The 17,933-nt window shown below is 40.3% G+C and overlaps 1 protein-coding gene across 1 annotated transcript in view; it reads left to right on the top strand.

Moving 5' to 3' along the window:
* The window catches only part of WASHC5 (WASH complex subunit 5), a 71,429-nt gene extending 54,929 nt beyond the window's left edge, over window positions 1–16,500 (top strand). Inside the window, exons 24-29 of the mRNA XM_008001518.3 lie at window positions 3,048–3,151; window positions 3,986–4,115; window positions 5,622–5,718; window positions 10,549–10,702; window positions 12,042–12,129; window positions 16,089–16,500. Of these exons, the coding sequence (XP_007999709.1) occupies window positions 3,048–3,151; window positions 3,986–4,115; window positions 5,622–5,718; window positions 10,549–10,702; window positions 12,042–12,129; window positions 16,089–16,145 (630 nt within the window). The 3' untranslated portion in view covers window positions 16,146–16,500. The remainder of the gene's footprint in view (window positions 1–3,047; window positions 3,152–3,985; window positions 4,116–5,621; window positions 5,719–10,548; window positions 10,703–12,041; window positions 12,130–16,088) is intronic.
* The last annotated feature ends 1,433 nt before the right edge of the window (window positions 16,501–17,933 follow it).

The following is a 17,933-nucleotide window of genomic DNA, read 5'->3' as shown; positions in this document are numbered from 1 at the left end:
CAAATTCACAGTATATTTCCCGTAATTTTGGTGACCAGTAGTAGTAGTAGTTGTTTTTTGTTATTGTTGTTGTTGTTTGGATCACTAAACAGAACGGGTAAGGCAAGGAGCCTGTGGCTCTGCTAGATGTCCTGTCGTGATGTGGGTCTGCCTTCCCCTAGCCACATGATTGTCAGATATTAAGCACTTCCCAGGCCAAGTTTCTAATTGCTGGAAAACCTTTTAGGAGGATTAAAAAATCACCCGAGTTTGGACAGGTGTGAATCCCAACTCTGTAGGAGACGTTAGGGGGATTACAGGGATTCTTCCAAGAAACTGGAAGGTTTTCCCCTTGCCCACCGGAGGGTTCTCCGTCCAGTAGCTATTACAGACCCTTATTGGTTATAGTTGCCAGTCATTTGGTAACAGCCACATGACTGTGTCTGAGTCAGTGATCTTTAAATAAAGCCCCCAAGGACAAATTTGTCTTTTGGTCTTGAATTAGGGTGCTTACAGTCACTGAGCCAGTGTTAATGATCTGGAACAACAATGGAAATGTTCTGTGCTATTCGATGATGACAGCAGCTCCTAGTCCTTTGTAGCTGTTGAGCTCGTGAAATGTGGGTTGTGGGACAGTGAAACGCAATTTTTAATTTTATTTCATATTAATTTAAATGTAAATAGCCACACGTGGCTAGTAGCTGCTGTACTCAACAGTGCAATGCTAGAAAAATCTTGGAGAAAGAATGATAAGCTGGATATCTCCAAAGAGGCAAATGAGTAGGTAGAATAAATTTCTCGTCCGTCCCAGGCTCCTTAGCCTCTCCAGCAGCTTATTCAAGCTTGAAGTGTGTGAGTACCAAAAACAGAAAACAGCACTAACAAACACTCATTGTTCATTAAACGAGAGCAATCAACTATTTTTAGAAATAAACTGACTTTATTTCTTTTTCCAGTTCTTGATTGATATTTTCAAGAGGATCCTTGGCACACAGTATACTAGACAGAAAATTACGTAAAGAATTATATGGGCCAGATACAGGGTTTCAGGGACATTTTTACATGGCCTGAAAGAACCTACTATTTTCTTGGCTTTGTTGCATTCTAATTTTTAAATAATGCTACTATATAAATTAAAAGACTTACTATTTATAAATAGCATTTTTGGATTGACGTGTTTCACATAAATAGAATAATAGTCTTGAATGAATAGTGGTCAAAAATAATATATCTGAGGTCATTTAACACTTTTGACCATTACAAGCTCCATTTAGCCAAGTAACTTTTGTTCACTCTTAGAGAAGGCCACCCTCTTTCTCTTTTTCTTTTTCTTTTTTTTTTTTTTTTGAGACAGCCTTGCTCTGTCTCCCGGGCTAGAGTGCAGTGGTGCAATCTTGGCTCACTGCAACCTCTACCTCCTGGGTTCAAGTGTTTCTCATGACTCAGCCTCCCAAGCAGCTGGGATTACAGGTGTCCACCACCACACCCAGCTAATTTTTTTGTTTTTCATAGAGAGTTTCACCATTTTGGCCAGGCTTGGTCTCAAACTTCTAGCCTCAAGCGATCAGCCTGCCTCGGCCTCCCAAAGTGCTGGGATTGCAGGCGTGAGCCACTGTCTTTTCCTTAACTCTTCTCTACACCCAGCAACTCAGAGGAAATGTGTTGATATCCACCTTATTGCTGCTTGCATTATAATACTGGCTTCTCTCCTATCCCCACCTCCCTCACTCCCCTTTGCCAGTCTTTTAGGAATACTGTGTCTAGAGTAGAAAAGAAGACATTTATAGGCAGGAAAAGTTAGAATATGCTATTGACCTTCTGATGCAGACAACATTATGGGGGCAAACTGCTCTCTCTCAAGCCTGACCCAAAGATCACTTCCTATCATCCAACCATTGTAGATAATCTCCAAATATCGTTTATGCTCATAGCTACTTTAAATTACCATAGTTAATCCACCATCCTAGCATAACTCTGTATCACAGATTGTTCTTTGAATGGTTAATTATATTTCATTACAACTGGCTTCCACTGTTCCCCTCTATGTTTTGTTTTGTACATTCAAAAACATTATTCTGAAATGGTGTCCATAGGCTTCACGAGATTCCCAAAGGGATCCAAGGCTGTATTAGTCAATTCTCACATAATAAAGACATACTCAAGACTGGGTAATTTATAAAGGAAAGAGGTTTAATTGACTCACAGTTCAGCATGGCTGTAGAGGCCTCAGGAAACTTACAACCATGGTGGAAGTGGAAGCGAACATGTCCTTATGGCAATAGGAAAGAGAAGTATAAGCAAAAGGAGAAAAGCCCCTTGTAAAACCATCAGATCTTGTGAGAACTCACCCACGATTACGAGAACAGTGTGGAGGCAACCACCCCCATAATTCAATTACCTTCCACTTGGTCCCTCCAACGACACTTGGGGATTATGGGAACTACAATTTGAGATGAGATTTGGGTGCGGACACAGCCAAACCATATCAGACACACACAAAAAATTAAGAACCATGGATTAAGGGGCTATCATTGTTAAAATTTTCATGATAGATTTTATGTAGATTATTTTGTAATCCAGATAATTATTGAACCTATAATCCTGGGTGGTCTGGACAGACTTAATATTCACCCAATTTGAGAATACTAGTGTGAAATGGCATTCCTAGGACTTGAGAAAGTTCCATTTAGGGTAAATAAAAGGAAGTAAGTAAGACTTCTCACAGCAACTACTAACTGTGGAGCACTTATTCCAAAAGGTTAAAAATACAGCATCAAAAAAGATACTTTTGATACATGAACAACTGAACATTAATAGACCACTCTGTGAATCATAGACTTTGGGGTGTTTTTAGGTTGGGGTATGGGAGTCCATCCAGACATTCCTTGAAGGGCCTCTGGTGCTCCATTAGGTCCAGTTCTGGTCTTAGATCAGTTCAGGAAATCCTTATTTTTTTTCCTGTGGAGTGTTGTGAAGGCCTAGTGAAGAATTGTCATCTTTGTGTTTACCTCCTCACTGTCACTCCAAAATGCTTGAATGCACACTTGTTCTCTCTTGCTTGTGCACAGGTTGGACAGATGCAGATTCTGAGACAACAGATTGCCAATGAATTAAATTATTCTTGTCGGTTTGACTCTAAACATCTGGCAGCTGCTCTGGAGAATCTCAATAAGTAAGTGCCAGGGTTTGAAACAGACATCCGTGGGCTTGGATTGTTTATCATCTAAGCGCCCCGGTTTCTTCAATTCTTACTGTCTTAGGTTATTTTTGGGTGGGAGGTCTGAATTTATAGGCTTCCTTGCCACGGATAATCAAATCTGTCTTCAGGAGTCTCTTTTCTCAATATTGTCCCTCCGTTTATCTCTGTCTCTCACTCACTTTCTCTAATGGATTCACGTATTCATCTGGCATGTACTGATCACATGATTCAATACGTGTCAGCTGAATAAATGAATTAATTAGAGAGAGCAAGTAAGAGACACACCAGACACTGCTAGATACTTGCACAGGTTTTAGAAAGCAATTATTACCGAAATCCACAACTGGCTTTTTACAGAGCTGATTGCTCATCATCCAGAGGGCAGTTGGAAGTGTGTTGATTACCAAGAGTGGTTATGGAGGCCTGTCCCAGAGGGAACTCATATCCTCCGCCTCACCAGCAACCTGCTGTCGTTTGAGGCTGCCTACTTACAGATAAATCCTTGCTTCTCACTCACCAAGTCAGTGCTTTTGACAGAGCAGATATTAAGAACAATTCAGTCAATATATGATGATTTGAACAGTGAATGCATTTGATTGAGGTTGATTCCAAAAGATAAAGTAATTCTAGGTCAAATTTTCCACTTAAAACCAATCACAGGCATGGATTGAGAATTAGCGGGATCAAGCTCTCATTTTACAAATGAGGAAACTGAGGCTTGAAAAGATTACGTCACTGGCCTGTATTAACTCTTGTATAAACTCATTTAATCCCTAATGTTTGTCTCCGGGGTTTTTCTTCATTTAGGGCTCTCCTAGCAGACATTGAAGCCCACTACCAGGACCCTTCACTTCCTTATCCCAAAGAAGATAACACACTTTTATATGAAATCACAGCCTATCTGGAGGCAGCTGGCATTCACAACCCACTGAATAAGGTGAATAATTAAAATATATAATGGCGGGGATTGGGGTACAGAATGGTATTTGGCCCAGGTAACAGATTACTGTGCAGAAATACCAGAGGAACCTGGGTTCAGACCCCAGAACCTTCATTCCATTCAGTTCCCTGCCCTTTCTAAGCAATCATCATACTTTCCCCGCCTGGCTCGGGTCTGGGAGAATCAAGTGCTGTAACGCTGGTGAAAGCTCATGACAAAGGGGAAAGTGCTGCATCCGTGTAAGAGATGAGTTTTGGGTTTCACTGGGGTTTGCAGTTCAGTTATCAAGGCCCAACAAACCCAAAATGGTAGCATTGATCTGTCTTGCCAAAGATGCTTCCCCTTGTGGCTGACGGTAATCCCAGTCATCACAGGAGCTACAAACTCTTTTCTGCAGTTGTGAGCTCAGAAAACCTCTAAGAACTGTAAGTTTTTTCATAACTCAGTGCCCGGTCTCTCTGCATGGCAAAATCTGTCCTGAGCTGACGTAAGGCTGTTTATACTAGTTATTTATCCTCCTTACTATAAACATTCATATATTTTGATGCAGACTTTGATTATAGCGCATTACTGACTTTGATTATAGCGCATTACCCTAGCCCCTATATTGTCTTTCTAAAATCTATAAAAGTTGAAATTCTGAAATCTGTATTATCCCTTGTGTTTTGGATAAAAGATTATAGACCTGAATAGTAGCTAACGTCTTGAATATTTACTGCGTAACAAGTGCACTGTCTTAACCCTGATGGTGGATTATCTCACTTCATCTCACAACAAGCCCTATGAAATACACCATTATGAGTTGAGGAACCCGAGGCTCAGAGAGGCTAGCCAGCAAGTGGAGGAGCCAGGCAGTCTGACCAGAGCCTGTGCTTCTGACCCGTGTGCTACCCTGTCTGCTGTGGAATCGGCCAGCTGGGAGTCTGGACCCAGCCGTGTATGCCCTGACTATAGTTTCTGCCGTGACATCTGGGAGACTGCTCTTTGACATTGCCTAGGGGACAGCAAATGACAAGAACTTTGCTCTCTTTCTACTTAGATACTACCAGTCGCTGCTACATGGATCTTTTCCCTCTACTCTCCCTGCTCCTCCTCTCCTTCTTCCCTCTTTCCCTCTCTCCCTCTTCTCCGTCCCACACTCCCCCTATATTCCCCTCCAGTTCTGCCTCAACTGCTCTTCATTTTGCCTTCCCCTCCCATTCTTGCTCATCACTCATTCCTCCCGCCCTTTATTAATGGCATTAACAGGATTCAGGGGGAAAGTCATTCTAAGCAAAATCGTTTTCTTTCCAGAAGGGCAAATGATGATGTAGGTATTTATGTGGGCAGGGCCAGGTGTGTTAAATACAACTCTGAAGGCAGCAAATTAATGGAACCATCCACATTTCAGGAAGGCCAAAGAGCAAACTGAAGTAAAATGGAAGATTTTCATTTGGAAACCTGATCTGTGATATTGTGCAATGTGAATTAACCATCCATTTTTCTTACCTTTTCTCTTTCCAGATATACATAACAACAAAGCGCTTACCCTATTTTCCAATTGTCAACTTTCTATTTTTGATCGCTCAGTTGCCAAAACTTCAGTACAACAAAAATCTAGGTACGTATGACATTTGTTATTTTCAGTGAGTGACAATACCAACAGATCAGCATCTCACTAAATAGCTCTTTGTATGGAATGCTTGTGTCAGATATGAGATCTTTTCTTAGTTAAATTCATGTTTAAGAAATTCAAGTCTTTATGCCTCTGAAATACAATGCCTTTTTATGAACTGTAGACAGTGGATTTATTTATTTTTATTTTTATTTTATTTTTTTGAGACGGAGTTTTGTTCTTCTTGCCCAGGCTGGAGAGATGGTCTCGGCTCACTGCAGCCTCTGCTTCCCAGGTTCAAGTGATTCTCCTGCCTCAGCCTCCCAAGTAGCTGGGATTACAGGCACATACTACCACGCCTGTCTAATATTTTTGTAGTTTTAATAGAGACAGGGTTTCACCATGTTAACCAGGCTGGTCTCAAACTCCTGACCTTAGGTGATCCGCCTACCTCGGCCTACCTAAGTGCTGGGATTACAGGCGTGAGCCACCACACCCGATCAGATTTATTTACTCTTTTTTAAGTACACTTATTTATTTATTTCATTTTATTTTTGAGACAAGGTCTCACTCAGTCACTCAGATGAGTACAGTGGCACAATCTCAGCTCACTACGACCTTGACCTCTTGTGCTCAAGAATCCTCCCACCTCAGCCTCCTGAGTAGCTGGGACTATAGGCGCATACCGCCATGCCCAGCTAATTTTTTGTGGCGACAGGGTTTTGCCGTGTACCCAGACTGATTTCAAACTCCTGGGCTCAAGCGATCCACCTGCCTTGGCCTCCTAAAGGGCTAGGATTACAGGCGTGAACCACCGTGCCCAGCCCTAGACAGTGGATTTAAAAATCAACCAAGTATGGTTCACCTCAGTAAGGATTCACTGTCCAGCTTGTAGAATGTGAGGGACCTTTGTTTTGATTCTCTTCTTTAATGTTTAGGTAGCTAATTGTGGTGTGAAAGAGACTTATTTTGGTTGATGTTCTGTTCTTTCAACAAGATTCATGTGCCAGCTGTGTATCTGGGACCATGATGGGAAAAGTAACAATATAGTTAAGGAGATAAGACTAATATTTATACATGAACATCTAATATTTTATGTATGATTGTATGTCAGAATATTCAGTACAAACAAGAGACACCAAAGCCTTTCAATATGTCTGTTCTTTCCAGGAATATAACCCTAATTTATTTTTGTCATTGGTCAGAATATTTTTGTAGTTATATAATAGATACCCAAGTGTTTCCTCTGCCTTCAAACTTTATATGCAACTAAATGACATTTTTAAAAATCCACTATAGATTTTAGTTTACTTTAAAAACATTATAAGATCATTTCTACAAATGTAATCATTTTTTCTTAACTAGAGATTTCTAAATATATTTCTTCCTTATAGTACTTTCCTATTTCATAAGCTTTTTTAGGATGAAAATGTGGAATCTCTTTAATGTCTTTATTCTCTCATTCAAAAGTAATCATTGATTCTAGACACTATATCCATGACAGTGTCAGTGGTTGTCACCGAAGGCAGAGCATGATCTCCTCAGTAGTACTTGCTGTAGGAGGGAGGGAACCAATGTGTGTTTGGAATCTGGCTTCACTGCTTATCACCTATGTGACTTTGGCCAAGTGACCCGCAAACTGAGTGCCCAACAGGTACTCAGTCCCTTTCTATATATTGGTCAAAATCAATTTAAAGGGCCATCCCAAGCGTAATGTAAAGGTTCATCTGAAGATTCAGAGATTCATGTTCTCTCTCTGTTCTCCCTATGTTAGTATTCAATAGGAATATATGATTCTTGATAATGAACTGTCAGTGCAGAAAGAGTCTTCTTTTCATTAAATAATAACTTTTTGTTGACTTCTCATTCTAATGTTTTTTTTCATTGTGTATATGATTAGGGCCTGGCACCTTGATTGTAAAGCTACTTATGGAAAATATCATTGTCCCTGGAATTCCCAGATCTTAAAACAAAACATGACACAACAAAATCTTTATGGATCCTAGAAATATAGTATTTATAACTGACTGTAATTCTTCTCATCAATAAGACTGATGTGTAAATGCAGGAACTAAATTACAGTAGGACTGAGGAAGGAACAATTGTTTGGTATCTTTGTGGATATTCAGTTGCTCATATAAGGATGGGACTGTCTCTAGACTCTCTATTCTGTTCCATTGATGTATTTGTCTTTTCTTATGTCAGTAGTGTCTTGATTATTGAAACTGTTGAGCCTTGAAACTGTATATCCAAAAAACATTTATTTAACCTTGTAAACACCATTCTCAAGATTGACCTCTGAAATACATACCTGGCTTGGTCTGTGTTTGAAGAAAGAAGCTTCTACAACAACTAGAGCTAGTTGTAGAAGTGTTTGTTGTTAACATCACTCTTGCTTTCCACCTGGAAAGGATTATTTCTCCATACTGAGTCCTGTTAGGATTATTCCTCCATGTTCTGAATTGCCAAGGCCAAGGTTAGGTTATTCAGAATCACTTGTTTAGGCTTCTCTGGTTTGGGGAAGAGATTTCCCGGTCTTCACAAGAACCCAAATATGGGATCTGAGGGTCTGTCTAACCAGTTAACTTGATAAGAAACTGCCAGCCCTTTGTCCAAAGTGGTTGTGCCAGTTTCACTCTCACCAAGAGTGAGTATATGTGTACTCCACATCCTCACCATTATTTGGTGGCATCAGTCATTTTCATTTTAGCCATTCTTCTTCTTCTTCTTTTTCCTTTTTTTTTTTTTTCTTTTTGAAACAGAGTCTCACTCTGTCACCCGGGCTGGAATGCAGTAGCGTAATCTAGCGTAATCGCAGCTCACTGCAACCTCCGCCTCCCGAGTTCAAGCAGTTCTGCCTCAGCCATCTTGAGTAGCTAGAATTACAGGTTACAAGCATGACTCACCATGCTCGAGTAATTCTTGTATTTTTAGTAGAGACAGGTTTCACCATGTTGGCCAGGCTGGTCTCAAACTCCTGGCCTCAAGTGTTCCACCCACCTCGGCCTCCCAAAGAGCTGGTGTCTTGTTGCAGCTTTAATTTGCCTTTCCCTGATGGTTAGTGATTTGAGCACTTTTTCTTGGGCTTATTGGCCATTCCTTATATCCTTCTCTGTGAAGTGCCCGTTCTAGTCGTTTGCTCGTTTTTAAATTGTTTGCATTTTTATTACAGACTTGTAGGAGTTATATATATATTATGGATACAAGTTCTTTATTAGATATATGTTTTGAGAATATTTTTTCACAAATTGTGGCTTATCCATGTATTTCTCTACAGGTAACTTTAGTGAGCAGAAGTTTTTACTGTTGATGGTGTCCAGTTTATCCATTTTTTTCCTTTATAATTACTCCTCGTGTCTTGTCTAAGAAATCTCTGCCAGGCCAGGCACAGTGGCTCACGCCTGTAATCCCAGCACTTTGGGAGGCCAAGACAAGAGGATCACCTGGGGTTAGGAGTTTGAGACCAGCCTGGTCAACATAGTGAAACACCTGTCTCTACTAAAAATATAAAAATTAGCCAGACGTGGTACCACATGCCTGTAATCCCAGCTACTTGGGAGGCTGAGGCAGGAGAATTTCTAGAACCTGGGGAGCAGAGGTTGCAGTGAGCTGAGATTGTGCCACTGCACTCCAGCCTAGGTGGCATAGTGAGACTCCGTCTGAAAAAAAAAAAAAAAAAAGAAATATCTGCCTTCTCCAAGGTCACAGAGATGTCTTCGATATTTTTTCTGAAAGTTCTGTAGTCTTCCCTTTTACATTGAGGCCAGTCGTTCATCTCTAATTGTTTTTTGTGTACAGTGTGAGGTAGGGGCCAAGATTTATTGTTCCCCCATAAGGCTATCCAGTTTCAGTACCATTTGTTGAAAGATTTATCTGTTTTTATTATTTGGTTTATTTGTGGTTATTCAATTACTCATGTAAGGGTGACACTGTCTCTAGACTCTATTCTGTTCCAATGATCTATTTGTCTGTTCTTACGCCATAGTGTCCTGATTATTGAAACTGTACAGAGAGCTTGAAATCAGGCAACCTAAGCCTTCCGACATTGTTCTTTTTCAACATTGTGTTTCTTCCTGAAGACTCTAATCTCGTCTCTGGTTTCCCATGCAGCCATCCAGGCAGAGGTCAGAGTCTCCACATTTTGGCAGAAATCTTTAGTGTAGAGGCAGGTGCAGTGGTACACACCTGTAGTCCCAGCTTGAGCCCTGGAATTCAAGGCTGTAATGTGCTATGATTGCACCTGTGAATAGCCACTGCACTCCAGCCTGGGCAACATAGCAAGACCCCATCTCCAATTTTTAAAAAAATCTTTAGTGTAAAGGCCAGGTTTGGTACTCATTCACTTCATAAATGTCCTTCTTCCACTGTCTTGATTTCTGCAGATTCTTTATATATAATACTCAACATTTGTTTAAAGATATTCTAAAAATATTTTATCCAGCTTTTCTCTTAAGATAGTAGTTCAGGGTTATCTAGTGTGTCATGCTGCCGTTAACAGAAGACAGTTGGAGTGATTTTTTTTTCTCATTTACATTTATCTATATCTTTAAAAATTGCTACAATAATGCATGTTAATTGAGTAATTCAAAAGAACCAGTAATGATAATTACAAAATTTAGTAACTGTTTTATTGGTTTTGAATCCTTCAGACCGCTGGAATATCCCACCAATCCTGTGGCTAATTCAAATTATGGCCCAGAATTGTCATTCCCTCTAAAATATCATCTGCCAGAGAGTATATGGGCCTCAAACATTTTGACCTTCACAGCGTTAATGTTTAATGAATGTTGCCGAAGGCAGGTACTTCATGCGGTGTTGCAACTTGTCCCCTTTCAGGAATGGTCTGCCGAAAACCGACCGACCCAGTTGATTGGCCACCACTTGTCCTGGGACTGCTCACTCTGCTGAAGCAGTTCCATTCCCGGTACACCGAGCAGTTCCTGGCGCTGATCGGCCAGTTTATCTGCTCCACGGTGGAGCAGTGTACAAGGTACAGAAAACCAACCAGGACTACATGGACTTCTTGTCACAAAACCTAACTTAAACCTCGTATTGCCAAATTCCTCTTCTTATCGCCCTAATAGAGATGGGAACTGGTTGCTCACCCTTGTCTATAAAGCAAGTCAGGGCACACCTCCTTGTTTAGAGCAATGACGGGTGTGCCCATCCTTAGTCACCCTGCCAGGGGAACTCCGTCAGGTCTGCTCACAGTGATTTTCCAGGAGTGACTCGGGACGGTGATTAGTAATTACCATGGGGAAGAAAGTGCAGCCGTGTTCCTCTGCACTCTTGGATGCAGCTCTTCGATCTCGGCAAGCCCCTGCACTCCTGCCGGACCACTGCCAAGAGATGATTCCACTCACTTCAGTGGGAGTCAGAGAACATGTCAGTGTGTCAAAGCCTGGGCAGTGTCTGCGTGTAGAGAAGCAGATTTCACAGGTGTTGCTATTTGATACGGTGCTTATAAAGCTTTAATTCCTGCCAGTTCTTTTCCCCTGCCCCTAAATGTGGGTTTTCTGGGATAAAGAAAAAAAGTTATTTCCAGGAGATGCTGGGTCCTGCGCCTCCTTCTCTCTATCCTAAAGCATCAGCCTGGCTAAATAACCTTTGCTGTCATGTCTGCTTGGTCATTTTTGCCACTATAATGTAAAAAACAAATCAAAGTGGCTGGGCATGGTGTGGCTCAAGCCTGTAATCCCAGCACTTTGGGAGGCCGAGGCAGGCAGATTACTTGAGGTCAGGAGTTCAAGACCAGCCTGGCCAACCTGGTGAAACCCCATCTCTACTAAAAAAAAAAAACACAAAAATTAGCCAGGCATGGTGGTGGCCACCTGTAATCCCAGCTACTCAGGAGGCTGAGGCAGGAGAATCACTTGAACCCCGAAGGCCTTGGAGATTGCAGTGAGCCAAGATCGCACCATTGTACTCCAGCCTGGGTGACAGAGCAAGACTTCATCTCAAAAAAAAATAAAGCAAACCAAAGCGATCTTCTAAGTGCACACAAAATACTACTGACTCCTAAAAAAGTGTGGGACCTGCTAGGTGTTGAATCATGTCAACAGAGGGAGATGAGTCTGAACAGATAGCAGGGATTGTGTTGTAGATGCCCATGGAAACCATATAGAGAAGCTCACATTTACCCTATAGGGTAGACCCCTGAAAAGATGTGAGCAAGGTAACAACTTGACAGGAATCAAGAGCATGCTCAATGTTTTTGTTCATCTTTGACTTCATTAGGTAATCTGTTGGTAATTTAGTCTTTCAGGATTCTGACCAAGGACTTATGATGTGCAAAGCAGTTAATTGATCTAAACTGTTCTCTATTATAGCCAGAAGATACCTGAAATTCCTGCAGATGTTGTAGGAGCCCTTCTGTTCCTGGAGGATTATGTTCGGTACACAAAGCTACCCAGGAGGGTAAGTGATAGATAGTAAAGAACAACATTAATGACCTAGTTGTAAAAAGATGCTAATAATAGTGGCCCTGGACTCATCAGGAGTGAGGTCCAGTAGGTCATTCACAGCAGATGCCTCTGCGCCTCTCCACTGCTCTGCCACCAGCTCTGAAATGTCCCTGCTTTTTCCACCGTGGGAAGTGCCTTGCAGAGTTTAACACAATGCCCCTCCCACCTCTTCTTCCTCTCCACCATGTACTCCTGTCAGCAACTCACCTGGTTCAGGAGTTAAGTGAAATGGGCAAGCCAGGAGACAATTCCTTAAGTGGCCGGAGGAAAGAAATAATCATGGTGGTTTGTTCTTTCTCTCTCCACTGACCTGGTTCCCACAGCAAGTACAGTTAAGTGCATGCCACAACTAAATGTAGATATGAGCACTGTTTCCAAAAATGACAGACTACTTTTCACCTACTAAGACATTCTTTCCTCTCCCTTTCTCACTAGTAATTCCACTTTGTTAAGTTTTAGCTCAAAGTGGACAGCTCGATATTGAAAAATAAAAGACTTTCAATAGATACTAAAAATCCTTTGATTTTTAAAAATTAGTAGGTTAGGATTCAAATATACTTTCTTACAACCAAGCCAAAGACGAACTTTTAAAATTAACTAGCAATGTCAGTACGTAATAGTGAAATGTTAGTGGCATTTCCATTAAAGCCAGGACCGTCACAGTGTCATGACAGCTATACAGACTCTTGCAACTACTTTTGTTATACAGGTGCAAGACAATAAGAAATGAAATGAAAATAAAATGCATATTGGAAAGAAGACAAACTGTATTATTTGAGATTGTCTTCCTTTTTTATTTTTCCATAAGTTATTGGGATACAGGTGGTATTTGGTTACATGAGTAGGTTCTTTAGTGGTGACTTGTGATATTTTGATGTACCCATCACCTGAGCAGTATCCACTGCTCCATATTTGTAGTCTTTTATCCCTCACCCCCCTCCCATTCTTGCCCTCAAATCCCCAAAGTCCATTGTATCATTCTTATGCCTTTGCATCCTCATAGCTTAGCTCCCACATATCAGTGAGAACATACGATGTTTGGTTTTCCATTCCTGAGTTACTTCACTTGTAAGAATAATCTCCAGTCTCATCCAGGTCACTGCAAATGCTGTTAATTCATTTTATGGCTGCGTAGTATTCCATCGTATGTATATACCACAATTTCTTTATCCACTCATTGATTGATGGGCATTTGGGTTGGTTCTACGATTTTGCAATTGTAAATTGTACTGCTGTAAACATGCATGTGCAGGTATCTTTTTTGAATAATGACTTCTTTTCCTCTGGGTAGTTACCCAGTAGTGGGATTGCTGGATAACTGTCTTCCTTGAATACCCAATAGAATCATGTGAAAAACTGTTAAAATAATACAGAGATTAGTAAACAAGCTGGCTACAGAATAAATGTATGAAATAAATACACCAATCAATTAAAAAATACAGTGTGAAAAAGGACCTATTCACAGAAATAACAGGGAAATAATATAGCTAAGAATAACCTCTACAAGAAATATGAAAGAGCACTTTATTAAAAAACTATAAAACTTTCAAATATAAAATTTGAAAGTCCATATTTCTGAATGAGGGTCCTCAAACATTACAGAGATAACAGTTCTTTCTAGTTTATAGGTTTATTGCAGTTACAATTGAGATTTCAGGTACTTTTTTAACTTCAAAAAATATACTTTTTAAAATGTCATAGAACTTAAGCAAGTATTCTTTTTAAAAAAAGATATTAAAACATTATATCAAGTATTAAGACATTATAAAACTATAGAAACCAAAATAGGATGGTACTGATATGCAACTCAATAGAAGGAACAATGAACAAGAATATGTAGCGTAGAAACAAACCCTGTGCATATAATGGTACTTGAGGAAAAGTAGCATCTCAAATTAAGGGAGAAAGGGAATATTAGTCCATAGATGTAAGTTCACGCAGTTAAAAAATAGCAGCTTCATCCCCTTTACATCTTCTATGTTATCAGAATTAATTACAGATAAAGAGTTAGTGTGAAATATGAAACAAATAAATTAGCCGAAATTTTAGGCAAATATGTATCAGCTCTCAGAACTTCCTAAATATAAAACCAAAAGAAGAAACTTAAGAAACAGATTTAGAGATTTGATTTTTTATAAATGCTGAATGTAGTTAAACAATTCTGTGTCAGTGTCTCTTAATTAAAAAACAAAAGAGGAAATACTAACAAAGGACGAGTTTCCTTGATTTATAGTGTGCTCTTCAAATCTTCAAGTTCAGTAAGAAAAAGATGTCCACGCCGATAGAAAAAAAGCAGGGGAAGGGCAAAGGATATTAATAGGCAGTTTTCAAGAAAAGAAATAGAAATGACAGACCTTTGGATTCAAGGGACAAAAATCCAAAGAAAAGGAAAATTACTATTTCTACTTATCAGGTTGGTGAAAAGGAAAATTACTATTTCCACTTATCAGGTTGGTGAAAAGTGAAATGTTGGGCCCCCATTATTCGGAAGCATTTGGAGAAATGGGACTCCTCAGTGCTGTTAATTGGAATGTGAAATAACAGCCTTTGAGGAGGGCAATTTAGCTTTATCTATTTTAAAAAACATTTGTAATATACTTACCGTGATCCCAGCAATTCCACTGCTAGGAATTTTACCTGCTGGATATATGTGCAAAAGTTCACCAAGATATGTGCACAAGGATGTTCATAATATAAGATTTAGCAGAGGTAAAGAAGGACACAATACTATATGATCCTAATTTTGAGTGTGTATATGTGTGTGTGTAAGTAAACTGGAAGAATTCAATACAAAAGTTACCAGTTTTTATTTTCTCTAAGAGATTAAGATTTTAAAATGTTTTTAAATTTTAAGCTCTGGGCTACACGTGTGGAACGTGCAGGTTTGTTACATAGGTATTATACATGTGCCATCTGTCACCCAGGCTGGAGTGCAGTGGCGAGATCTCGTCTCACTGCAACCTCCACCTCCCTGGTTCAAGCGATTCTTCTGCCTCAGCCTCCTGAGTAGCTAAGATTATGGGCGTGTGCCACCATGTCCAGCTAATTTTTTTATTTTCACTAGAGATGGGGTTTCTCCATGTTGGTCAGGCTGGTCTTGAACTCCTGACCTCGTGATCTGCCTACCTCAGCCTCCCAAAGTGCCGGGATTACAGGCATGAGCCACCACACCCAGCCTAGGTTTTAAGCCCTGCATGTATTAGGTATTTATACTAATGCTCTCCCTCCCCTTGCCCCCCACCCCCTGTAAAATTAATTTTTATAGTCTTCTGCATTTGCAAAATTTCCTCTCATTAGCAGGCGATACCTTTTTGATCAGAAAAAAAAATTAAACACTGCTTCTAAAAAATACTCATCTCCAGCACTTGGAGATCACCTACCTCTACATTCTACCCAACTCAGCCCAATTTATTCTTCTCAAGGCTTTGCCTAAGAACAGTTCAGGAATGTATGCCTCTGAGGGCCTTCCTGCTCTTCCCCTTCTAGCCTTGGTTTCTCATTCTCATTCCTGCCCTCCCCTACCTCTCCATTCCTGTCACGTGCCAGCCATCCTGGTTTTCCTTTGTTGGTCATCAGTTAAATAAGTGTGTTAGGTGACCTGAGTACTTGTCAGTACTGCCCAGAGGCATGAACATTCCTCGTAGATCAAGAGCCTTTAAGAGCCAAGGAGCTCACGTTTGGAGGCAAGAGAGCTGTACTGTGTCCCCTCAAATGTTAGCAGTGCCAAGAAATGAGACTGTCGTCCAGAGGGCACCAGAAACAGAAGGGGGCTGTTTCAAGGAGTTGTCCGCCCATGGGAGTCTCCTCTTCCATTATTGACCTTGCTCCAAGGATACCTTCTCTTTTTTGCATGAAAATTTTGAAGTTGTTCAACTATAACACCATGAATAACTTAATTCTTTAATTTTTCAGGTTGCTGAAGCACATGTGCCTAATTTCATTTTTGATGAGTTCAGAACAGTGCTGTAACTGTTTTTTCCTACTTCTTCAATGGAAGGATTGTCCTTAGATCTTCCCATCATCACTAAAATGAATTTGAAAATGAAAAGAAACTGAGTTGTTCATATAACTGCATTTTTTGCTCTCCATTATGGGAAACTTCAGATGTTCTGAGTAAGATATATCTCATGGCATTAGTTAATATAACTGATAGTGTTTAAATCATGGTATTACATGCAATTTATATCATGTAAAAGCAGAACACATTTTTGTACTGCCTCTCATAAATGCCGAATGTAACTGTTATGTATAAATCCATTTAGTTTTATGTTCTAAAGAACTATTTGTGCAACTCCAGATTTTCAGTAAAATAGTACTACCAGTACCCAAAGTCGTCTCTCCTTATGATTCAAAAATTGTATATCCACCCTGTAAAAAACCCTGTTTGGAAGGTAAGAGATGACTCTGCTCGATATATTAGCTCACCCCCAACAAGCTGGCAGGCACATGGTGATAGCCAGACGAGTAGCAAATGGAGTGGCCACACAACGTGTGTCATGTACCATGGAAGTTTCTTGGTGTCTCACCATCCTCTTCCAATCCCAGATGCCCTGGGCGTCGACAGCATTCCTTCTGTAGGACTGTCTAACAAAGCTTCTCCTTCCAGTATCTTCCTCAGCAACCTGAGTCCTGCCCCAAGTCCCCATAACTGTGTCATTATCCGCAGTCCTTTTTGGTAATAGCCTTGCCATAAGCTTAACTCCCTCGAAATCCTAAATCATCTCTGCATGAAAATTACCCTGAAAAGGAAGCTGCCTGTTAGTCTGTTCTCACACTGATATGAAGGAATATGGGGGGGACACAGAGCCCCACCGTATCACTGCCATCCTACTGTGGCAACTTGAACATCAACAACTTGGATGAGAGCAAGAACGATGTTTCCACCCTGAATCTCTATGGTTATGTCCTCCTCTGGAAAGGAAGGAACAAACCAAACCAAACCCAGAAGCCAAAATCTGTTTGACAGTCATTTTGCTAGTGGTGGGGGAAGATGCATTGATCTGTAGTCAGGAGGCAAAGTTTGAGTCCTGGTTCTGCCACAAGTTACACCTCGTCCCAAGCCAGCCCATTGGCATCATCTGTAAAATTAGGACTAAAGGATTTCTCAGGTTCCTTCAGTTTTCTCATTTTATGATGTTATTTCTTTTGTCTGAAGGCCTCAAATTCTGATATTGAAGGGAAGACTTGATAGGCTTTGATTATTTCACTATCATAGCAGAAAGGATTTTCAAGGAGTCTCAATGGAGAACAAGGGTAGCCTCGAATCCTGGCCATGAGGGCATCGAGGCCAGGGCAGAATTTTAAGTGAACTATTGCTTGGTATGTAGGGAGCTTGGAAGTCTCACCGCCTGCAAAGATCGTGTGTGGGAACATCTATATCTCAAAGTTACCTTGTTCTTTTTCATTTGTAATCTTGTTAACAATAACCACATGAAGTGAGGTCTTTAGTTCTCTGAAAAGAAAGCTAACTGCTAAAAAGGCCAGATCTGGGAAAGTGAGTTTTTAACCAGAAAATAGAAGTTTAGGGTCAGTTAGATGGGAATCTTATGAAACCACGCAAATGGGTCCACCATATACTCTGCTAAAACAAGGCTTGCTAGTGATTTGGCCCGTATTTTTCTCAACTGAAAGAACTTAAAAATTGAAATTTGTATTGTAAAAGCTTTATAAGTTATTTTAGCCCTGTTAGAATCTCAAGTAGTAACTTAATTTGCCAGGTTATATTTTACTGCTCTTTCAGAAGTAACAATTTACTTT

Source organism: Chlorocebus sabaeus, chromosome 8 (assembly GCF_047675955.1).
Source record: "Chlorocebus sabaeus isolate Y175 chromosome 8, mChlSab1.0.hap1, whole genome shotgun sequence".
Classification (NCBI taxonomy): Eukaryota; Metazoa; Chordata; class Mammalia; order Primates; family Cercopithecidae; genus Chlorocebus; species Chlorocebus sabaeus.
Note: the sequence above shows the minus strand (reverse complement) of the source record. Positions and strands in the feature narration are given on the sequence as shown.